The 24,914-nt window shown below is 37.9% G+C and overlaps 1 protein-coding gene across 1 annotated transcript in view; it reads right to left on the minus strand.

Moving 5' to 3' along the window:
• Positions 1-3,432: 3,432 nt before the first annotated feature.
• Positions 3,433-24,914, minus strand: part of KIF6 (kinesin family member 6) — a 158,308-nt gene continuing 136,826 nt past the window's right edge. The window contains 6 exon segments of the mRNA XM_055725880.1: positions 3,433-3,962; positions 7,075-7,175; positions 9,107-9,196; positions 16,670-16,758; positions 18,367-18,502; positions 19,486-19,570. Of these exon segments, the coding sequence (XP_055581855.1) occupies positions 3,946-3,962; positions 7,075-7,175; positions 9,107-9,196; positions 16,670-16,758; positions 18,367-18,502; positions 19,486-19,570 (518 nt within the window). The 3' untranslated portion in view covers positions 3,433-3,945.

Below are 24,914 nucleotides of genomic sequence, written 5' to 3' on the forward strand. Positions count from 1 at the left end.
CATGCACTTCAAATGAGTTAAGGAAATTATTTTAGAACCATGTTAAATATAAATATCAGTAACACTGCATTTCTTCAGGCATGACACTACCATCTGGCAATCTTCTACTTCCGATTTTGTTCTCCAAATTTAAACCAACCATTTTTACTTCCTGATTACACTCACATAGGTGAAAACATGAAACCTTTTCAAATAAAAGTTATAAAGAATTCCAAGATTTCAACACTATTTTTCTCAAATTCCATGAAAAAAATATTTCCTGGAGTTTTGTAGTTACTGTATTGGAGGTAAAACTTGTTGTTTCTGTTCTTTATCTGTATAAATGCATTTGGGTGGATCTGCTGGTGGCCCACAAATACAAGTTTTTGTTTAGTTCACTGTTTGCATCAAATGAAGCACATCAGCTGACAAAAAAAAATGAACAGAAGATAATCTTTAGAAAATCTCAAGTGCGGTCCCTGAGACTTCCCTCAAGGAAAAGGGAAAACAAAGTTTTAGTCAAAAGTCTTCAATTTTATTGTGATGGTGTCAAATCAAGGCATGGATAATACTATTATAAATATCTAGGTTGCATTGCTTGCCTTATTGGTGAGGTTTCAAAGCAAACAATGCAGGAAAAGAAACAGAAAACCTATTAGGAAAAGATCATTTAACATGGATTTAATCAACAATAAAAGTGATTCATATGAAATAATCTAAAAACAGGAGTTCGATTGGTGTGGTTATTAAAAATGGACTTTGAAAAGACAAACAAATTCTATACGAAGCTACTAAACAAGCTGTATGTAACTGGGCATTCGCAGATTTTCAGTTTGTTGGCATTCATATTTACCAGCTGTATATTTGGTACAGGCAACATTTACAAGGTTTTAACATTTTACTATGTTGAAGTTCTCTCAGCATATACATTGACATAAACCACATCCTATGACTGATTAAACCAGGTAAGAACAATAAAATCTTTTGTTGGGAGGATATTACAATACATACTTACATTGCTACATGTGTGAACCTCATTATTCCACTTCAAAGCCTCTTTCATAAAAAAAAGCAGGAATGAAAAGGGGAGATTGAATTAGGTTTGTCCATCTTCCAAGCCAGAGAAACTCAGCATAAGGTTATGTCCTTTTCTCCCTGGAGCTCTCTGGAATGCTGCAGTGCCCAGGAAGTGATGAACATGGAAACAAATGCCCAAGCCAAAAGCTGGTAAACTCAAGGGTTTCACTAGTGTGGTCCCAGACCGTGTAGAGATCCCTGGCAGGCTCAGCTTAAATGAGAACAGACCCTTTGGCATTTATTATAAGTCTGGGTCATGGCCTGACCCTCCCAGAGGCTATGCTGCTGTAGGAGACCAGCAGATGTCTATCTTACCCTGAAATAACTATATAGAAGGACTGGAAATGCCTTGAAATAAGAGATGAGATGATGCACAATGTCTGTTATAAATTAATCCTGGAAATATCTGTATGTTATCTAGCACTGTAGAGCACCGGATTTCCCCAAAAAATCTCCATCAAAAAAAGGTATTTAGATTTATTCTGGTTGGAGATAACAAATAAATGGTATTTACAGATTAACATTTAATCAGCCAGCAGCTAGATATCACGGTGAATAGACAGGAGCCAGATATGCATGAGAATCTCTCCGCTTAGCAATACTATTTTACAGGTGGCTTAGGCAGGAGTCAAGACCATTATGAATGCAAGCCCTGACTGTTTCTTCAGTGTGGTAAATGCTTGGGTTATTTCAAATTGATCTAGAAATTATATGAAGATAGATTACTAAAACAAGTAATTCTGTTCATCTATGGCCAGCCAAACCTTCCTGAAGCAATGCTTTCATGAAGACAAGAAGACTTAGAGAGGAAACCCAGTAGCCTTCCAACACCTGTGAGAAAGCCATAAAGAAGATGGAGCCGGGCTTTTGACAGGATGTCTTGTGAAAGGAAGAAAGAGAATGAGCAAAACAGAAAAATTCAGACTGGACATAAGTAAAAACTTCTTCATGGTGAGGATAGCTGAGCATTGGAACAGATTACTTAGGAAGTTTATGCAGTCTCCATCCTTGGAGGTTTTCAAGACCAGGCTGAATAAAGCCCTTGCTTTGATCTCATAGCTAATGCTGTTTTGAGGAAGAAGTGGGATTAAAGACCTGCTGAGGTCCTTTCCAACCTGAATTTTCCTATGAACCCAAGAGGCAACCTTTGAAGAGTGGAGTCAGTTTTTAAAAAAGTGTATGCTTTAATTCTTAAGACTATTACATACTGAATGAGCAATGTTTTCTTTCCACATGATATTATGAAAATTTCCAAAAGAAGCAAGAAAGGCTTTATATTTATTTATATGGGTTTATATATTTATATGTTTTTTTATTATTGGATGTACTTTAGTCCAAGCTTTTCTTATGTTTGGTATAATCTTAATCTCAGAACATTCTGCCAGTCAGGTATTACTTTGCTGATAGTGACTGAATTTCACACCAATTTTACAACATTGTAAAAAAAGGCTAGACAGTTTTGAAACAGGAGAGCAAGCAACCTTTTCTCTCTGTGAGTAAGATGTGTGGCAAACTGAGAACAAAACACCGAATACGTAATCATCAAGTGTAGCAGCGTCACATAGATTGTACTGGGATAGCGCTGAGATCCTTCTCTTAACCAGTCACCCAAAGGTATTGGAAATGCTTCAATGACAAAAGAAACGAGATGTTGTACCCGTAATTCTCTTTTGGCCAACTTCAAATAAATCCACCATAATGGGGGTTTTACTGAAAACCAAAGAAGACAGCAGCTTCACCCAGCAATGGTTTGGAAGCTCTGTTCTTCTCCAGCCAGCTGAGTTGGATGGAGGCAGGATGGTGGCCCTACTCTGCTCAATGAAGCTGTATAAATGGTAGTTCAGTGTATATTAAATACAGTGTTTATATATAACAGAATAAAAAGAATAAAAATACAGACAGACAGCTAAATATTCTGACAGAAGAAGGACATTTTAATATAAACTCTAGTAAAGCAAACATACAAAAGGGGGAAGCCCTGTGGATTTTCCCACCTCTGAACAAATCATTGAACTCTGTCTTCCCAAAGCAATGATAGATTTGACTTTTATTTCACCTTGTACATCCTAAAATCTGCAAAAAGCTTACCAATTTATGTGGTAGCTGTATTGACTTTTACAGAGAATTAAACTGCATTTAAACTTTCACATCTTATTTGTGTTTTACAAGTATTTGCCCAGATTTACTTGAAGCCTATAAAGTTTCATTGTTTATTCTGAAACCTGTCTATTGTGGGAGGGTGTATATTTTGCACATTTAATGTTTTCAAATGAAAAAAAGTAGTTGGGAAATTTTAAACTGTAGAATTAGTTTTTAATAAAAATTAATTTCACATTACAATGCAATCTCAGTATTCTAGTAATCTGATACAAAAACTAGTATTCCTTGGGGAAGAAAAATCAGCAAAAGGTCTCAAATGGAATTTTTCTAGAATTTTGTAACCCAGATAACTACTGTTTTTGCACAGACATCTCTGGATGCCAACTAGATGTAATTAATAAAGCCTTATGCAAATCAATGCAAACAAAACTACCATCAGTAGTAAGAAGTGTTCCTCAGATCAACGATGTAGAAGAACACTAATACATCAGATAATTGTAACATTTAGAAAACATAAAATCAATTCTTACTAACTAAACATATTTGGCAAACTCCTGACTGGTTGATTTATTTTTGCCTAATCTTAATGCAGGCTGAAGATAATGAGTGCAAATATTCAAATATTCCAGAGAAATGGATTTTGCTATGAAAGACAATTTCTATACCTTTACCAATTAAACCTGTACATCTAAAATACTTACTCATACCTGTTTCTAAACAGAAGAGGAAGGGAAAGACTAAAGGTCTTGAATGGATTCTAAAAGGAAATGGTCGACTGTAACAAGAATTTCATTTGTTCCCCAAGCCTGAAAGAAGATAAAGAATACATTAGACTATATTTCAGGTTGTGTTATCAGTTTTAAAACAAACTTCAGAAACACAAAACAAAAAGAAAGGAAAAAAGGTAACCTCTTAATTTTAAACTTTTAAGACAATAAATAAATAAATAAATCATTCATTTACACTTCTGCATTTTCATTTCTCTACCTCAAGACTGCACAATGGCAGGTTTGCAGAGCAGCCCTTTGCGAAACGCTTTCCAGTGTAGTTATGACAATGCTTTGGCAACACCAGCAAGCCCCTCTGAAGGTACCTGCTTTAATTCCGCTCTGTTTAGAAAGCAGATGGTAACAACCTACAAGCCCCTGAGGTAATGCGCACGGAGACCTCTCATTCCCTCCCCGGCGTTACTGTCAAGGATACTGAGCATTCCCACGCTTTCTGTTTATGAAACTTGTTTTACACTCCGCTGCCTTTCGCACACATTTATCCTCCCCTCCCCCCCCCCGCCCCCCAGCTAATGTAAAGTGGGGCCCTCAGTTTGCTTCTAAGATGCTGATACTGATAAAGGAAAGCACAGTCAGTATGTTGACATGTTTTAGTTCTAGCAGACATTGGTTTGGCTGAGCCTGTGCTTTCACACGTTGCTTGTTGCAGGGCACTGTGTGTGTCATAATTGTGCAGGGAATGAATACATCAGTGTGCAAATGCAGAAATGCTTACTGAACATCTCTGTTGAAGAGTTTGGGAAGGAGACAACTGAGCACGGGGCTGGGACTCAGCACATGTAGCTTCTATATGAAGCTGTCTGACTCAGCTTAGTGGCCCTGGGCAAAGAATTCGCTCTGGTTTATTTTGTCTATGTTTGAAAATTATTGAGGAAACGTTTTGTGTGAGACTGCTAACACATAACTTTTTCCACCAAAGTATTCAGTCAGAATACATGCCTTCTTGTTCTACTCTTCCTCTCTGCTTAACTCTACTTTGCCTCTAATAGTTTTCTTTTATAAATAAAACCAAGTCCCCATCCCCACCCCAAAAAAGAAAACCCTCCAGTTCTCCTTTGCTTTGGATGCAACTGTTATCAGAAACTCCATATAGCCAATAATGCACAAACACTACAGCAGTTACTGTGCCTGTTGCCTCCTTTTAGTCTAGAAACACGTCAAGGAAGAGCGATGTGCTTATGGGAAAAGGGAACTCATAAAGCTATCACAGATACAGGAATAGTGGAGTCTTGCAGCCCATGGTCTTCTCCCAGCTTGAAAGGCTACCACTGCACCTCATAAATGTCCTCAGGTTTCACTATGGTGCTGAAGTACAAAGTATTTCTTTAATAGTACTAATTATTAGATTTTACCCTCCTTCATCTTGCTAAATTAGAATTTACAGACATTTTTTGATCAATAGTTCCTGCTATCGGTGGCTCCATCCTTCAAATCTGGGAGGTTTCCCCTTTCTTCATAAGTAGTCAAGGAAGAAAACCTTTCTTTCATAGGCCAGGTTGACACCAAATCCTCCTTAGAACTTGCTGCTGAGGTGTCTCTTATCTACAACACATCAGGTCCTACATGTTCGATATACGCGGGTCGTACTGATGAAGCCTCTTGACTCTTTGCTCCCCTGCCTATATCTAGTGACTGGCTGAGTCTGGCAGCCCTGCACTGTCAGGGTGACTCCGTTCCCTTTCAGCTACTTAGGGCAGTATGCAGCTCCTCTTGTCCAACTAAACTCCAGAACAGTTTTAAGTGCTGACTGTCCTTTGTTCTGCAAGAATACCTTTTATAACTTGGGGTCTAATAGCAGTCAATGTAGATAATGCCTAGGTCCTTCTGAGACTGATGGATGAGGGCAGGTAATAGCCTGTGGCTGAAAAACAATCAGGATGGAAAAGGCATTTGAGAGAGATTCCTGATATGGTATAATTTAGGAGATGATCACAGGACAAGCTGTGCTTTTATTAGATGGGTTACTGTACTTCGCAGAATGAGTCAGGTTTGGACCTTCTAAAGGCCTGAAATGTTTGTTGTAAGACACTTACCTCCAACCGTCTTTTGGTGACCTGCCTATAAATTCAAGTTAATGTAATTTGCAGAAGAAAGCTGACAACAGCTTTTCTAAATAAAGACAAAAGGGATCCCAAAGCCTAAGTGTGTTAAGTGTTTGCTTTAGATGAGCATAGGGAAGCTGTTTTTTTAGCCACTGTGTCTTTACCTGACGGTTTTCTGATAAGCAGTGTGATACCGAAACCCCACTTTGTGACAGTGCTAACACCATCTGCCAGGTGCTGATAGCTTGCTGAATAATGCTGTCACCAGCACTCAAGTGCTGATGGAAAGTTATTGCTTGGGTAACCACTACTGCTTTCATCTTCTGTCTAATTGCTTGCTGCCACTAAAAACTCTTATTTAAACCCCCCCAACATACGGGTCGTTTTTCTTTGTCACAATGAATTACTTTTAGGCTACCTTGCAGTGCCACTGTGGTGTATTTATTGCTTTTTGCTTCCTGCCAATTTGAATTATCTTCACTGTAGAGTGAACTTCATTGCCTAACTATGATTGTTCTCGGTACCTGATTTGGTGACAAATACCCATAGAAAGTTTTGCTAGACCTAGATATAGTGAAATAGCTGTTAAGGTCATACTCTGCCGGGGTGGGCCAATGTGTATCATAAGGTAGGGTGCAGTACAATCATTTATGTAATCTTTATTTTGTGTCAGTTGTTACAGCTACATTTGTACCAACTGAAAACCAGGCCAGATAGTTTAAAGAAAAAGTATACAGAAAATTCTGGAAGTGTTTTAATCATCAAGAAACCACATTCAAATCCATTTACTTAAGTGTAAAAAATTACACTGTGCAGGCTGTGCAGACATGCATGCCCCAGAAAGTTTACTGATGGTGACTGAGAAAAACAGACAGACATCACAGTTTTACAATGCAGCATTGAACTACTAAAATAAATACATGTGAAGAACCTCAAGTGTTTAGAACGGCTGAGAACATAATGTAATATAACTTAAGCCAGAATCAGTTCTCACTTGCGTCAGTATAAATGTGGACTAAAGCTATTTTGGCTTTAAAATGCTGTACTGGAGATTTTGGTTTGGCTTCCTATGTTTTGGCAGGATTTACCTTTCTTTTGCAGGATGTTCTGTCTTGCTTTAATGAAAGCTAGGATGTCAGTATCAGCCTTGCTGTCTCCAGTCAGAGGAACAGAAGAACTTGGTGGGGTCCTGAAATAAAGAAAGTGTACTCGTGGACTTGAGCAAGAAGGAAGAAGTTTTTTTTTCTGTTGCGTTATCTCATCTCTTTTTTCAGCATGGAGGACTTTGTTCTTCAGATACATTGTTAGAGGTGGCACAGTACAGAGGAGAACCAAGCTCAAGACTTCTTAATGCTCTTACATAGATTCTTAAGATTAGCCAACATCTTTTTAGTTTGGTAGGGCTACATGCTTATCAGATATAAAACCTCTCACAAAGGGTGAAAAACATTTTACTGCTGAGTCAGAGTTACTGCCAAGTGGAAAAGCCTAATATAGCGAGTGTACCAAAGAAATGAGGTTGTGACTATGCCATGTGTTTGTTTGCTTCAGGAAAAAATGCTATTTATTTGAACAGATCAACAGTATTTTTGCCTACCGTAAGGGAATTAAATTTTCGTGCATATACGGAAGTAAACAAACACATGACATTTGTGATATTTGCTGACAGTTGCAACTCCTTTGTGCTGCTGAGTCTCCCGTCCCAGCTAAGGTCTTGTATCTCTGCAGTTAAATCATGGACTTACCTCAGCTTTGGACAGATCCGCCAGTGGTGTAAGACGATGCAGTACAGCGTAGCTGTTCTAATCAGCTCAGAAAGCTATGAATTTGGCCCTGTGTCTTTAGCCTTGTTTAAAGACTGGGCACTAATGGTGAAATGAGAAATATAGTGGCAAAAATTACAGTATGGAAGGACAAGGGGAACTGAAGGGAGAAACATTTTTTTTAACATATCCTACCTTTGTAATTACAGCTTACTGACTATTGCAGTAGGATGTAATTGTGGAAGTCTGATATCCTTGTCTTTGTGCTATTAATTAAGTGCTCAGTGTTGAATTAGTGAACCAAAATGGGAAAAAAATATAGAATGAACTATGAACTTAATAAAATGTATCTTTTAATGTGATTTACAAGGTGATCTCAGAACACCAGTAAAGGACTATTGTCTTATTGAGTTTCATTTGATCAGCAACAATCTAACAAATACACAATGTATTTGAGAAAGTACTGACTAAATTCCATTTTAGCTTCTCCTTTTCTTTTTTTCTTAAACACAAATGCAATTGAAAAAAATAGGTTTTGGGGGATGAAATTTTCCATGATTTTTTGCTGTTCTAGAAATGGATTGTTTTGGAAAATGAAAGAAAAAAACCCTTGTGATTTGTTCTTATTAATGCAGTAGGAAAAATAGTGACTTAACCATATTTTCCTAAGGGCCTTAATAGCCAGAACTGTTAGGCACAATAAGAATGTATCTTCTGGAAGTATACTGACTTGGCATGATATTTTGGTGGGAGGAAAGAACATGGAAATGAGCACATTAGAAAAACTAGAGTAGCTGTCAAAAAAAAAAAAAGGAAAGGTAGTTTCTGTTAACCTGCTAAGCTAATTTTCACAAAGCAGTACCTCTTTTGAGAAAACACGATGTGTAACCTTTGCCAAGCCTGACACACCCAGGCTGCTGGCATAATTTTATTTTACTAGAATAATTTATAGGAGAGACATTAAAAATATTTTAAGGACAAAATCATGAGAATGAAAAAATCTTTGCACAGTTCCTGCCTTGTATACTCTGATCTCTCTTCCTTTCAAATGTTTTTATTTACTCTTTCAGAGTCCCTTCTCTTGCTGAGAAGACACAACCTTGAGGATTCATGAGCTTATGGGGAAAAAACCCTCAGGTCAAACAAGAAACTACCTCTTTAATAGTGATAATGCAGCTACTTGGTGTAAAGCTATGGGACAAGCTTGGTGTTGTTTTGGAAGTTGGAGGAAAATCAGCAATTTCAGTTTTGTTTTTGTTTTTTAAGAAGACTGCTAAAGAGACTGGTAGAGGGTTATCTGGGCATATTACTTACTGGTTTGCTTTTTTTCTCTGAATAGCCCAGGTACACTTCTTACCTTGTTCTTAAAGTAGGACTACTAGAAGTGGTTGAATTGTTTTTCCCAGCTGGATCTTCATTAGGGCTGACTCTTGTGGTCTCTGAAAAACTGGAATGAGAGCAGAAATGAAAGAAAGAATATAGATATTGTGGAAGGAATACTAACACATGCTAATTAACTAAAAGGAAGCTGTTTTTCAAGACTTTTTTTATCTAGATAAAGCACTTGTTTACTGGAAGAGGATTTTCAGTTGAATGCATGTGATGATTAGGTTTATGTAGAGAATGTGGCTATGAAAGAATGACTTATAAGCTCATAAAGATTATATTTTTAGTATTTGCCTTCTAAGCAGGGCTTGTAAAGCACTTTGATGTATCTGATGTACAGTTTTTAATAGTATATTTAGTTCCCAAACTGACTATTAGTCAAGTGAGGCCTTAGCTCATTTTCCATTCTTCCTTTAGTCAGGCAAAAATATTACCAAAATCAGTGGGAGACTGGATAAAAACTCAGTGAGGACTTGGGATGTGGCTTGTTGATGATAGCCAAATATATTGCAAACAGCTGTTGTGCATTCCTGTCCCTGCAGATATCGTTATCAAGGAACCTCTCCACTAGGAAGGCAGATTTCTGCCATGGGATGTCTAGGGACTGTCTCCTTTCCCTGGGGGTTGCATATGCTGCTGGATCTGGTGCCAACCTTAGAGAGTGGAAACACTGGATGACTCAGGTTTAGGATTTTTCCAGTAGATGGCAGGATTGGCAAGATCTTGCTTTTCTAACTCTGCAGTAGTTTGTTCACTGTTGGCTGATGAATTGATATTTCTGGCAGAGAACTTGAAAAAGGAAAGAAATTTATTACTAAAATTTTACTGTATTACACTGTGCCAGGTTCAGTTTTGCCGAAGATATTGTGCCCAAGAGTATAAGTCATTTTCAAATGAACAGCTCCAGGTTTACGAAATGTTTCTCTTTAACTCCTCGAGTCCCATACCATTCACACCTGCCTAAATGGATTAAAACCCCCTTAAGATTCAGCCTAATTCAATTAAAGCAATATCATATTTAATGTTAATAATATTCTGTACTTTATTATGCCTAAACATTACAGGAGCTAGAAAGGATGTGTGATGTTATTACCTACTATGTGGTTTAACAATATCTGGGAACTTCACATCATAGTTCTACTTTAGGATTTCCTGAACATTTTTTCCATTAATTTGACAGTTCTTAAAAACTAAGTGATGTAGGGTCTTAAATTCAATTTTCTAAAAGGACTCTGTGTCTGTGCCCTGAGATACCTAGGCATCCAAGTCATATAACCATGGTTTAATAAATCACTACACATCAACTGAACCATAGCAACCATCCACAGCTGTCCTTAGCCTGCAACAAATGTAAGGTAATGTGACTTAATGTGATCCTTTTCCATTGCTTTATTTTCATTGAAATAAGCTTCTCTGCTTTTTATTTGCCATGAACAGAATGGGTAATTTTATAAATACTGTGAGTCAGCTGAAGTAATTTATTTTTACGCTGCAGTAGTTTATATATTTGAACTAATTTCTTCCATTTAATGTAAGTGAAAATTATTCTCCAGAATTGTTAAATCCCCATTTTAAAGGGGACTTTGACCCAGATTCATTAAAAAACCTAGACACTACGGGTGTGACAGGGTTTGACCTCTAGGGATCTCACTTTCAAGTGGATTCCTGGACCCAGGACAATATGCCAAAACCTGTGTTAGAGTGCTCTGGGGGTACTGGGCACCTCAGGAAGGTGATATTAAAAAAACCCCTTAGACTGAGTTGGTGCTCAGAATCAGGAAATTAACATTACTGTGCTCAGAGGTGGACCTTCAACTCCTGCCCTCTGCCTGTGGGGATACAGACAGATGTTTTTGTCTGTGGGATGCAATCTCATCTCCTGCAAGTTAAGGAAATTTACAAGGAAGCTTATAAACATTTTTTGTAATGACTCAAAGTGCTGCTTCCATATAAGAGGTTAACAGTTAAAGTACTAATCTAACAAATGAGCCCCTCAGCTTGGCAGAACTCAAATCCATGTTTTAAGTATCCCAGAAATTTCTCTAATCCCTAGGTAGAGGGATGACCTTGGATGGGGATAATTTGTATCCTTCATGCTGAAGCTCTGATAATCTTTCTATGGCATTGCAAGATACATTAAATCATAAGGGAATGAAAGAGTGTAATTTTTCTGTGCAGTGGTTTGTATGCTCAGAGGAAGCTGGAGCCTAGCTTGTTCTTAGAAGCCAGGACTCTCCTCCTTCATCTGAGGGTTAGATGCTGCTCCAGAGATGAGAAAAGATGAGAAATTTTGCTAGTACTGCTCTAAATTTAATGGAAAGTCACTATGACAGCATGGGAAGGGGGTAATGATCTCCCTCTCTGTGTGTTAAGCCTGAAGGACTGGACATCTCAGGATGCTCGACAAAGCCAGACAAAACCATAGCTGACCTGATTTAGTGTGGTGCTAGTCCTCCTTCAAGCAAGGAGTTGGTTTGGAGATCTCTAGAGGTGCTTTCCAGCCAACATTTCTTTAATGTGTAAATAGAAACTCCTGGATTACAGTTTTGCATTTTGATGGACACACAAGGTGTAGAAGTCCTGCCTCTTTGTCTTTCTCCTGAGCTCTAATACCATTCATGTTCTGTTGACAAAGTATAATTCCCATTTTCATTCTGAATCAATCTGATATTTCCTTGAGTTGAATTTAAGAAGTCTCAAGGCACTGTTTCCTGACAGCTTCAGTGAAATTCCTGCTTCTTCTGGAGATTAAGGATGGTCTGTCAACTTCATATGTCTCAGTTCTTTTTTTAACCTTGCATCTGAAATTCCACCCTCTGGGTAATTGGGTAGTAATGGGATGGGGCAGCAGCTAGAGAGATATACGCAGAGTGGCTGCAGGAACCTAAGGGCCAGAGACAACCGTCCCATGGACTGATCAGCTCCATCAAGCCCATAGGACAGAGCAGCTGGAGAGATGATGAGTGTCGTGGTTGATTTGCCAGCTGAAAAAAAAGTGGAAAATCGGGTAGATTAAAATGGAAAGCATAAATTTTGAAGGTGTGCAACCTCTGCAATGTTAAAAAACCTCAGCTGCAGTTCTTCCATTGTCTGAGCCTTGGATGAGAGAGGAACAGATGTTCTGTATAAAGGCAGGCAAGATAAAAGATGCTTAAAAACTGAGCATTGTAGTATTTGGTTACAAATTTAAACTTGGCTTGCAGATTCATAGATAAATTGTTCAAATTAAGTTTTACCAACAGAATGTGAAAACCTTTGAAATATCATTAATCAATGACATTATTCACAGATTATATTTTATCATCATGTAACCCTGCATAAAATTGGCAGGAATGAAAAATTATTACAATAGAAAATGCTGCAATGTATGTATGTATGTGAACATTTCCCTTGTTTCACATAGCATCAATATAGGGCGTAAATTTTGCAATCCAGGACAATAAATGTTAAAAAATTTGATGCTTAAATCTATCAGAGAACATGAACAGTTATCTGAAAATATCTCCAAGGAAATCTAGAGTGACAGGAATATTTTGAAGAAGAAGCTGGAGAGCCAAGGAGTCTGAGATTGAACATACTGTGGGATTTGCTGGAATAGGACAAATGAGATTCAGTAAAAGGGAATGAGCAAGGTTAAGAAAGATCTGATTGAATGAAAAAGAATCTATTCCTTTTGAGAGAAGGAAAAAAAGAATCCAAAAATTTTTAGAAGATTTGAATAACTATCCAACATTTGCTTGATTCAAGAAGAATACAAGAACAGTTCAACACTAGTGAAATTAAATATTCAGTGAGAGAAGTAACTCAAACAGACAAGGACCTGATAAATTTCTTAAATGAAAGCCAGTGTGGGAAAAGACTATATGAGGATGAAAAAACCACTGTGCTTGAATTCTGAAGTGGAGCAGACGTGGAGTGCTGAGCTCAACATGCATTTTAAGAATTTTTGCAGACTTCACAGGAACCCATTAAGGGACATAAACGTACATATAGTACAAGTTGCAGTTAGCACCACAGCTTTACGGTAGAGACAATATAGACAAGTAGGGTATTCTCTTTCAAGTTTGAGGGATTTTGTTAGGTATTCCTTTTGAATAAAATAACTTTTTGATGATTATTTTAGGTTTCTCTTCCTTTCTTTTTGTACTGTGAGTCTGGGATTGCTGATTAGACCCTTTTCTGTCTGAAATATAGAGATGGGTCATTCTTTCTCCACCTTGCACAGCTGTTCTTCATTTTAGAGTAATATATTCAGATCAGATGAGATTTAATATTTCTGCAGCCTTCATATGAAAGACATATGCAAAGACAAATATGGTCTGGAAACCTTCTGAAGCTACTCAACAGGTTAATGAGTGTGAGTCTGTAAGACTACAATACACAAACTACTGGTTTCAGCTGCTTTAGGTACATCAGATTTGGTAACGTGATTAACTTGTTCAAGAAATTATCTTCCTTATGTAGAAATGTTTTTCTTATGCCAAACCCACTAATAACCCTTATGTCACCTTTTTCCCCACTTGAGCTCTGTGGTCACTGAAATTAATGTTTTACTTCTTACTCTAGTGAGGGCAGGATCAAGCCTTACCAACTGTGGCAGAAATGCTCACTGTTCAACTTTTTTATTAACATAGACTCATTGCAGCACTTAACTATTCAGCCATTTTTTTTTTCCGATTGAAAAAGAGGCATGTTTGGCCATGAATCAACTACCTTTTATATGTGTGTATCCTTCTTAAGCCTCAAAAGGATTACCAGCTTCCGTCCTCTGTTATTTCAGTTATAAATTGATTTAATACAAAATGCGATGTGAGGCTATCACATTCCCTTCCCAAGGCTTAATTTTCTCTGGTAACATGATTAAGGTGTGTCAAACAATAACAATCCACATGCCTCGTGCACTAGAAGGTGATCAAAAGATTTTGCCTCAAAACCATATATAAATCTCAAGAAAGATTATGAATATACCTGTATCCTTTATATGCTGAGACAGGTAATTTATTACTTCTAATTTATATCCATTCACACTCAGGAGTTTGTCTGAATGGTTTTACTACATGCTTACTATGTCAACAGCAATCTTTGATTTCTGACATGCAGCCCATTAAGTTTTAGATCTCATTACTATTGAACACAAATGTGAACTGAATTCCATCTTGTAAATAGGTTTTATTTACACCGCATCATAACAAATATAATTCATGTCAGTTTCTGCTTTTGCGAGCAGTTATTCTGGGTGAAGATAGCAGTATCATTTCAGAGAAAGAGACTTGATTTCTAGGTGAATTAGAAACCAAGAGCCATTTGTGCCTTAGGACTATGTAATTAATTGTAGACTGGACTCATCCTAAACAATCATGCGATCTGGTAAGCAAAGTTCCTGTGTCAACTGAGGTCAAGGAAATCCTTGGGAGATAAATATTCTACTGTTTTATAAGCCTAAAGCATGTGGAATTAGAAACTTTTACTCTATAATGTTATTGCCTCAAATAGGGGAAAAAGTAAATTTTCTTGCACAATGGGATGTTAAGCCTGCAGCTCCCACCTCACAAAAAGCAGAAATACTGTTTCTGCTTCCATATACATCACACTGCAAACATACCTATGTAAAATACATTTAAAGAGCCTAACATAAAATAAGATCAACTTTCTGGAACTATAAGGAGGAAAGAGCAGTTAACTTCAAAAGACCATTGTGACAATATTAATAGAGATGGGAAAACAAAACTATATTCATCGTGACTCCCTCTACAATATAAGTTCAAGAAGATGACTGTTCTGCCTCTATGATCTATACACAAGGATCATCCAGTCTCAGTCAACATGTCCATTACTCAGACAAAGAGAAACTCTTCATTATAAAGAATGTGATTTTTCACAAGAGACCATGCAAGGCAGTACATGATGCTGAAATAAACTTGGCAGCTGAAAGCAGCCAGGCACCTTCCCCCGTTCTATTCCAAATGCTAGACACACTTTTCTGAGACCTGTCCTCCAGTAATAAATACAAATGGTAAAGACATTTGAAAGAAAAGTTTAAAAGAAAATTAAAAAGAAACCAGTTATGCAGTTTCGCTTTTGAGATAGGGTGGGGGATGCGAAATCAGTCTCTCATTGCACTGGAAAGTTCCTGGGCATTATCATATGTTCTTTTTAGTTCTAGCTCAGATTGCAAAAGATACCTCTCTCCTGAGCAATGCATCAGCACACCAACTGGAAATTGTTGCTCCCAAGAGCAATGAGGCAGAGACGTTGTGCAAGAGGTCCTTAGTTCAGTTCAGTACGAAGCTAAAGTGACAGTCATGGATTGCTTGAGCTAATTTGGCTGACTTTGTACTAAGCCAGACCAAAAACGCTCTCATGTTCTGTTCCGTCAGCTTTTCTGTGGAACAAGTAACCTTTAGCCTAAAACCAGAAGTGAAAAGCTCAAATTAGGCCTAAAACCTGCCAGCCATTTGCAAAGTGAATACTGTCAAAGTCTTGAGACAGCACAGAGTAAGAACTGAAGCAAAGTAGAGAAGACTAGAGTCAGTTTTCATCAGTTTGAGACATCTGAAAATGCCTTCTTAGACAACTTTAGAGGATTGTTTCATTCTCTGTACTGCTTATGGAGTACTACATTTTTATTGTAAACTGTCATGTATCTATAGTAAAGATTCAAATAGATTTTACAGTTTAAAGAAAATCCAGTATTCATTATTTAATGGTATATAGGATATATTATGTTTGCTGCAAAGCAGGAAATGTCATTTATGCAGGGTGTTGTTATAAAATAGTAGGTGAAGCCACTCATCAGAGAAAGATTAACTGTATAATGAGAAGGAGGGGGAGAGAAGGAGAAAAGGAAAGGAAGAGGGAGGCGGGGACAGAAAAAGGAAGAGGCAAGGAGAGAGACCACCTCCATTTATTGTCAATGACTATGGAAACCTGCACATTCAGGTATGTGTTTTCCTGCACTCTACTCTGCTTGAAGGCTATGAAAGGTCTATTACTGCAAATTTAAATTAAAGGCTTTGAAATCAGAAGTAGCTGATGATGAAACAACCATGATGATTACATTTTTCTACTGTGGAGGATGCACTAGTGCTTTACAATATCAAATGCAATATCATTGCAGAATAATATGCTGCATAAACGTAGCACCAGGACATTTTTCATCAGAAAATCTATCTAGGCTATATATTAAATAATTGGTTTGCACCTTCTTGAATACATTGAAAAGGAGATATAGTCTCCTCATATAGCAAAACTGACTGGTACCAGACTTGCCTTTCTTTGCTATCTGTCACGGGGCCCCTAGTGACAGATTCAAGGATCCCAAGACCAAGTCAAAAAAACCGAGCTACAATAAACTACCTTCCAAATGACTTCAAAATAACTGAATGATAAAAATATATTTTCTACATAGCCATTTATTTTGTAACTGGAAACGTGGTGTTTGAATGTGGTATCTGCAAAAGCATTCTGGTGAACTGCACTTCTAAAATTGCATTTTTTTACAAGAAGGTAAGGAAGAGAAAGATGACCAATTTACCTGTTAGTTGATAGATGTTGCGAGGATCTGATAAACTGAGGATGAACAGTCACGGTGTCTGGTGCACTAACCATCTCTGACTTTTCCTGCTGGGTTTAGATTGAAAAACAAAATTATGTAGGATAGGATTTTTTCAGAGTGCTTAATATTGGCCTACAGGTCTCAGTAATAACAAGGTAGGCAATGACTCATTCAGAAAACACAAAGTCTGAATCACACAGCATTTCTTCACTTGGACAAACACTTCTGAACAAAGAGAAAAGTGTTTAGGATTGGTTCAAGTATTTTTAAGCTCAAGTTACAGGTTTTTAATATGTAACAGCATGTGTTCACCGATTTGAGTTTCTTAGGGAGCTCAGATGTATAGATAGGTCAAGATCCAAGAAATCAATCCCAATTATTTTTTCCAGTTTTCTAATCTTCTACTGATGAATCATGAGAGGCTGAATCCTGGACCTCTCCTGTTAAGGGATAAAGAAAAATGTGCTCCAGTGGATTCAAGAATATTACCTGCAGCGCTTTGAAAAGCCTAAATATTTAGACAGGAGGGTGACTAAAACATTATCCTCTTTGCCACTAATGTGGTTAGGGATTTTAACCTGAAAAGTATTTTGCAACAATAACTCAAAGTTAAGCTAGTTCGGTGGCACTTTATGGATAACTACATTCCACGTGTTAAGTTCTGTATTTACTTTAGGCTGTTTCCTTAATAATACAGTTTAATTTATAATCATAAGAATTAAAAAAACCCACAGCTAAACACTTCTTTGTTTATAACAACTTTCCCCAAAGAGTGAATCTTCTCTTCCAGTTAATAATAAAGGATATGGGATGAACTGCACTAGGCATTCTTTGTCATTAGGCTGATGTGCATTTCATGGCAGTGCTTTGCTGTGAGATGCCATGCCACTACTTGGAAGACATGAAAAATGTGTCAGAAGGGGAGCATAAGAAAGCTGTATTGTTTCAGTTGATCCCCCCCTCTGGACCCTCTTGTACTGTCTCCTGTGTTTGTGAAATTGTGTAGCGTTCAGACTGATTGTGTTATGAACTTCCAATACACAGTTCAAAATGTCATCTCGTCAGTTTGGTTTTGCACAAGTCATTAAACTAGAGCACTCTGTTTCTGCTGGGTTCTTAAACAGGCAATGATAGCAGTGGTGGGACTCAGCCAGAGAGTGAGGGGCTGTGCTGTGAGCTGCTGACCCTCTGGGAGCTTAGGGAAGCTGGAAGGTTGCTGGAGTCTTTGCAAACAAAGGAAGCTAAAAACCAATTACGTTTGCTGGGATTTGTCCATCTTACAGCTATGACTGCCATCTTTTAATGCACGTGTCATAAACCTGATGAAATCATAGTTTTGCTAGCAGTAAAAAAGATTATTTTTTCCAATGTCCTCTATTTGTTTTATGTCCCTTCAGAGTTTTTGGCATTTTGGGACCATTCTTTGCTTTCAATCAAGTTGTCTGGAGGAATGTCAAAACAAAAAATAAAGCAGAAAGCAAACGTTTTGCTTCATTTATGTTAGCTTCATACAAGTATTATCCACATTAGCTTTGTCTGATTTACATTGGCAAAGTACAGGTGAATCAGGCACCAAGTCCCATTCTTCATACTCCTTTCTATCTAGTCAATTAACTACTTCTTTAAGAAACGATTAAAGGTGTTACATTTAAATGAAAACGGAAGTGATTTCATACCTGTAAATTTATTGCCTCTTCAGACCACCACATTTCGAAGTCCTTTTGCAGCTTCATCTTGACTTTTTCTATAAGAAGCTCCAGGTGCTCAATCTCAACCTTCAGCCCTTTCAAGTGATTGAACATTGTTTTGTAACTAATATGGAAAAAGAAAGTGTGTTACAGAACTTCCAGCACGTCTGAACAAAGCTTTATCCTACCTAGAACAGTTACGGATTTAAACTACAGAAGAATATATAGTAAACAGAGATGCAGGGGACAGAGACAGATTGGTGGTCGGAAGAGACATCCCATATTATTTAAGAGCTTCACCAGACAGTAAATACAAAAAATCTCACCCCACAAAGCTTTTATTCAGTAAAGAAATTAGTGACATTCAAGTGGGATAAGTATTGATTAACAATTAAAATCCAGGTTCAGTCAAATCTGTCAATTATTTTGTTTGGTTTCTCAGCATGTTGCCATTAATAAACAACTGGTCACCAGAGCTTGGATTCAGGTAGGAGATGAGACCGATTCACCTTTCAGATGCAAACTTCATTGGCTAACATAGAGTTGGGGCTTTACCAGTAGTATGAAATAGCCAGAAGCTTCCTCACAGATTGCACATAACATAAACACTAGCAAGTTGCTTAAAACTGATATCCTTGCGTCTGTTTTCTTTTAGCCTTCTGGCTACATTGACATTAGAGTGAGAGTTGGTTAACCAGTACATATTCTGCATGTTATTTACACTTAGTCAATCCTGTATAGCCTAAAAGTTTCCCTTAGGTCAAGGAAGGCAGGACATTTCTGAATCAGCCAAAAAGGTTCACAACACATTTGGATTCAAACAACAAGTTTCTAATACTAATCCTCAGGGAGGACATTTAGCTATTTTTATTTGTTTTTAGCCATTAGCTCAAGCATAACTTTTCCCCACTCGCATAGCGGCATCTTACAGACAAACCAACTACATACACACAAATTTAAAAACTATTAGTGAACCACAAAGCTGACATTTTTAAAATGTCAGAGAAAACCCTGAGGGTAGCTGTGTGTACAGAATTGTAACTGGAATACACTATCAGTATAATTTATCTTCTGAAGGATAGCAGAAGTTTAAGGCAGAAGTAATACCTTTGCTTTTCTTCTTCAATTTGCATTCGAAGTTTCTCTTCTATTGGATCAAGCATATTTAGCTCTTCAGAAGGACTAGAAACAGCTGTAAGAGAAATGGTCAGATGTAAGCAATGACATTATTATGTCGAACCAAGCAACTTTTAATTAGGAAAAAAACCCCAATTTTCAAGAGGTAAGTAATGAAATGGGGGTCATTAACCATTTCTCTGGAAATGTTTCTTCAAATTGCTTATTTAGGCCTTAATATAAGAGATGCTTAATAACCAGTGATTTGAATTAAGTTGCTTTTAATATTTTTTTTCCCAGTAAAGACCAGAATATTCATTTTAGATATGAATAAAAGTGAGTTTGCCAGTTCATTTTAAAAGTTCGTCTTTGCCATAAAAGTCTACCAAATGCATTCAACCTGACCATTTTGCCTACAAGGACAAGACCAGGACAGCAAAGTTGTTGCAGAAAGAAGATACAGCAGTAGCTGTGCTGGTGCCTGGGAACAGCAGAACAGAAAGAAGAGTAAAAGAAATCCTGAAGGAGAAGTTAGCTTTGGTAAGCAATGAATTCAGGGAATTAGTATAAATAAGGAAGGTGTCTTGAAACTATGTGAGAAACTTGTCAAGGTAAAGGAGAACTGTGGAAATATTAAGAGTAGCCTCAGTTAACCTGAGAAAAAAGCTTAGGATTTCTTTCTCTTCTAACGGAGCTAGTTAGCATGCAATACACAACATGCTTACTCTGAGAGATGGCAAAATTGTCTTGCCATTATGGATTGTATGTTCAGCAATGAAAGGAAATGTAAGGTTACCTACTAGTATTACAACAGTTTCTATTTCTAGAATGAGTGAGAATAGTTTAAGGTTCCCAAGAAAACATGTTCAGCCTTTTTAACCGAAAAAAAATGAAAGAACCAAAAGATTTGCTCTACAATACATGCAAGTTTCCATCCTGATTATTATTTCTGCCAAGAAAATAAATCTTGTGTCAACCTGTCGTGAGGCCTGAGGAGTGTACCCTCTCTTTAAGGAGAGGAATTCTGTCTGGAACAAGAGGGCAGTAATGACCCCTCTGCCTGTCAGTGTGCCAGCTGAAACCATTAATCTTTTGATGTAGCGCCCTGTAGCTTAATACAGATGAAGCTGAAAAGCATTTTATTTCATTTAAAGTACTTGGGTCAAGCATGTTAACACAGACAGTCAAGGTGGACAAAGCACATGCACAATTCTCATTTGATACATTGAAAGGCTTTGCTGGATTTGCAGATTACAAAAGAATGATAGGGTGAAGACAGCTGTGGTGGAGAAGGTACTCTCAGAAGATTAGAAAATAAACTGCTTGGAATGTTGAAATGAACACACAAGCCAGGAGGTGCAAACATCACAGCAGAGGAGATGCTATGACAGTGGTATCAGATTGTACCTGAACACGATGGATAGTAAGGCAGCCATCATAATCACGCCAGAACCTTTAAGGAAAGCAGTAAACCTTTCAATGATTACAGGGGATGAGGATTTTCTGATTTGTCAGATTTCATCCTCTGGAGAAGGCACAATGTGGGAAAGTGCAGAGCTACACAAGGAACTTGTGGGGAGACACTCACTGCAGAGCTCCTGAGGCTTCACACTTGTTATGACCTTCACAGATACACAGCATCCAGGCTTGAAAGAAATGTGATCTTATGGAACAAACTGGAACGACTTAGAGAGTAACTGCCTCCCAAATGAGCCATGCTCACCAACCATGTGAGCATCCTTAACGTGTTCCTGTGCAAAGCTGGCCAGACTTAGCCAAAGCTGTCTTCAGCAGTGGTTAAAGGGGGCTCTCCTGAGCACACTGAAGTGTGTTTGACTTATCTGCGCAACCTGTTATGGTGTCTGAGGTCAGGAGGTATTATATTCCCTCTATAATGAAGGGAAATAATACAGAGGAGAAGACAGTAACATCTTAAAATGTTAATGCTGTTTCTGAAGTGAGGACTTCCCTAGAAGAAAACCAAATTCTGCTGGTTGTTACAGAGTGATGCAAGGCCATAGTATTGTAGTTTTCCTTCCCCGATTTATTTAGACATCTAGTGCTTGGAAAAATATTTTTGCACTAGCTCTGAAAGGGCAGCCAAATTTGGGTAGAATTTTGTCACATATATAAAAACACCATGAAAAATGTTTTTCTGTGGCTGATTACATGCTGTAGAAGGGATTATTTGGTTGTAAGTTACCTTCAGAATTAATAATAAAGCCTTTTACATGAGATGAGTACCTCTATCACACAAAGGCCCCAGCATCCTCAACCCTGCATAGAGCTACGCCCATTATCTCTAGCAATACGCAGGTGATGAAAGCAAGAAAAACAGCTGTGGCCAAGGTGAAGAGCAGAGTTTTGTATGTGCACAGAATGGAAAGAGATGAGTACGCTGCAAGCTGATGAGGTCCCAGCAGCAAAAATAGCACTGGCTATTTCATCAAGTAAATGGCTACAACTTAGACATGCATTATTGCGTTCCAGTCACAAAGGCAGAAGAGGTCCAGTGTCAGGTGAGGTGCAGTGGCAAGTCAAACCCAGGCCATGCCTAGTTTGGCACTGTTTTGTGAGTTCTCTGGTGTCTTCCCATGCTGTTGCAGTCTCCATTTCAGCTTTTTGTCACACCTGCTCATCGCAACAATGTGCTTGTGAACTGAATAGCATTCTGCTCTAAAGAGCAGTCCTTTCTGAATCAGCCTACCGTAATATATACAGATAAACACACAGCTTTTTCCTGATGTTCCAAGCAAAAGAGATCTATGTCTGGTGGCATGTATTTCAACCCTTTTGGCTGCTGCCAATTCTGCCTTCTCCTCATTCCCTGCTACTTCTGTTCTCTCCTCTTCGCTTTACCTTTCCTGAATCCCTGCAGTGGCCTCTTTCTGCCCCTGGGCTCCTGCTGCTGCCTCACACCCCTGTCCTCCCGCCAGCCCGGGCAATCTCAGCTACAGCTGAAGCTGGGAGGCTAAGGCAGAGGTTACAGGCTCTTTGTATCACATGTCTAATGTTAGCATTCTTCAGTATGCAGGCTCAGTTATTTTAAAATAACATGAGAGGGACAACTGAGCGAATAGAGTAAAATATAGAAAGCATAATACTTATACATTTAAGATAGATACCTAAGAAGAAATACTTTCTTTTTTGCCATCGTTTTTTATTCCTCTAAAGACTTTCTTTTTATTGTACATATCTGCCTGCCCGTTGCGGAAACAGAAAATGTTTATTGAAACATCAGATCATTTTATCTATGTATTAACCTCATATACATTTAAATTATGAAAACTTGAAAATTCACGAGACCAACTTTTGCCCGTATACATTAAAAATTTTGCAATACATTAAGAAGTGCAGAGGTGCTACTGCTGAAATATTAACTATCAGATACCATTTCTGCAGCTGCACAGAACACAAAGTGGTATCTGCTTTGTTCACTCACAGCTGACTTTTAATTCATTGCTTGACAGTTTGTCATATGAAACTTGATTGTACAGTCTAGCTCTATGCTTTTAGTGCATCAACTGATTTGAGCCATTCAGCTGATGTACAATATCACATGCAATTTTAGTGCCCCAGTGACTTCTCCTGGGAAACAAATGCAGTTGGTGCAATTTGATCCTGGATAATGCAGACCCAGGTTTCAGGGATGCAGGGGAGGTATGATGTGCATGTTCAGGAAAACACTGCCTCTGTGTATCCTAGGGGTTTCTGTTGGCATACCTCCATTTAGTTCTATACAACAGAGTTATTTTAGCAAAGTCAGCAATGTATTCATAAGGAGTATTAATTCCTTTACATCAGCATAACTGCATATACAGCTGAGTGGCAAAAATTATGAATCCTACTTTGTGAAGTCTTTGTTAAAAGCACTGAGTCACACGATGTAAAGAGGTTTTGATAGTGCTACACTGGGTAGTGAAATAGTTAATGACTTCTATATTTCTCTTCGGGCTAACTTTTTATTTCATTGTCAGATACTATCCATTTGGTGAAGTGAAGCAGAGAATACAATTGGTACCAGCTGCCTGCTTAGAGAGGAAGGTGAGCTCTGCATGAGTTGACGCTCAGTTCATATCATAAAGGTTTGTGGGGTTTGGATTTTTTTTCATAAAGAAGATTGTAAGAGGCATTTTAAGATATAATGGCTTTACTCTAATGAAAGGGCCAATTTTGGAGCACTGGAAGTATTAAAATTTACAACACATTTCACACTGCCAAATCACATGGTACCAGAAAGAAATGATAGCACCTGCTAACTGGATCACTATTTCAAAGCAATATGGCAAACGTGGTTGAAAAACACTATTTCTAGCATGAGATACCACGTGTTATCACCATAGTTTACTGCAAGCTGGCAACAACTTGAAATAATCTGGCAGATTCTTGTCTACAGTCAGAAAATTTTGCAAGAAACTCTCTGTGACCCTGAACTTTATACTCTCTGGGGCGCTCATATATTTCTCGACCTGAGTGTATCCTAGAAGTCAAACTCCGAGGGATTTATTGTCTTGTGCCTCAAATAACATTGTGCCCTGCCCTCTAGCTGTACTTTCACAGTCAAAGATTTTCATTTTTTCACTGGATAGTCTTGTGTTTATCTGCTTAAATTTATAGTCACTTGAAGTTACCAAATTTAGAATTGACTTCAGTATCCAGTTAATATTTTTACTGCTTTATTTATCAGTTTTGCAGCTTTTGGCAAACTCCGGCTGTAGTGCTTTCAAATGGGAACATATGCTGTCATTTGGTTTTTTTAAAAAGAACTACCCATCCATCGTTATTCAGGATCAGCTTACAAGTAATTCTCCCTTCTTTCTTATTCCTCCCCTGGGCCATGTCAACCTATGTTTGTCACCGGGCACCATGTGTGTGCTTTATACAAAAGCAAAGATGGGTATGCACAATGAAACTCAGGAGAAGAAGAAAATACCCTAATGTCTGGAAGAGTTTATGTTGTGGGTTTTAGAGCAATTTTCCCCTTATACTAATGTAATAGATTTTTTTAAAATTTCAGCCACTTGGTCATGAGCACACATTGAAAGAAACTGTCCTATTTTCAGCACTTTACAAGTTAGTGCATGCGTGTGGGATTAAGGGCATGTGTATTTTGATGTTTTTTATTTTTATCACTGAATTTAGTAAACAGGTCCATTGGTATGCTGCTTTTCTTTGTACCATCGTATTGTTTAGTGTTTTACTGGCTTAATATTCCCTCAAACTAACTGACTTCCAATGCACACCTGGAAAGTGGAGCTGTTTTTTCCAGTCTCTAAGCTGTTTTGGCTAAATACAGACTCACACTTCAATTGCCTCAAGTTTCTTCTTTGAAACTAGTCATCTATATATTTTCTCCTGAAAATACATGGCATATGAAACAGAAGGCGTTGCCTTCATGTCAGCTGCACTCAAGCCATGAA

Source organism: Falco cherrug, chromosome 13, assembly GCF_023634085.1.
Source record: "Falco cherrug isolate bFalChe1 chromosome 13, bFalChe1.pri, whole genome shotgun sequence".
Taxonomy (NCBI): Eukaryota; Metazoa; Chordata; class Aves; order Falconiformes; family Falconidae; genus Falco; species Falco cherrug.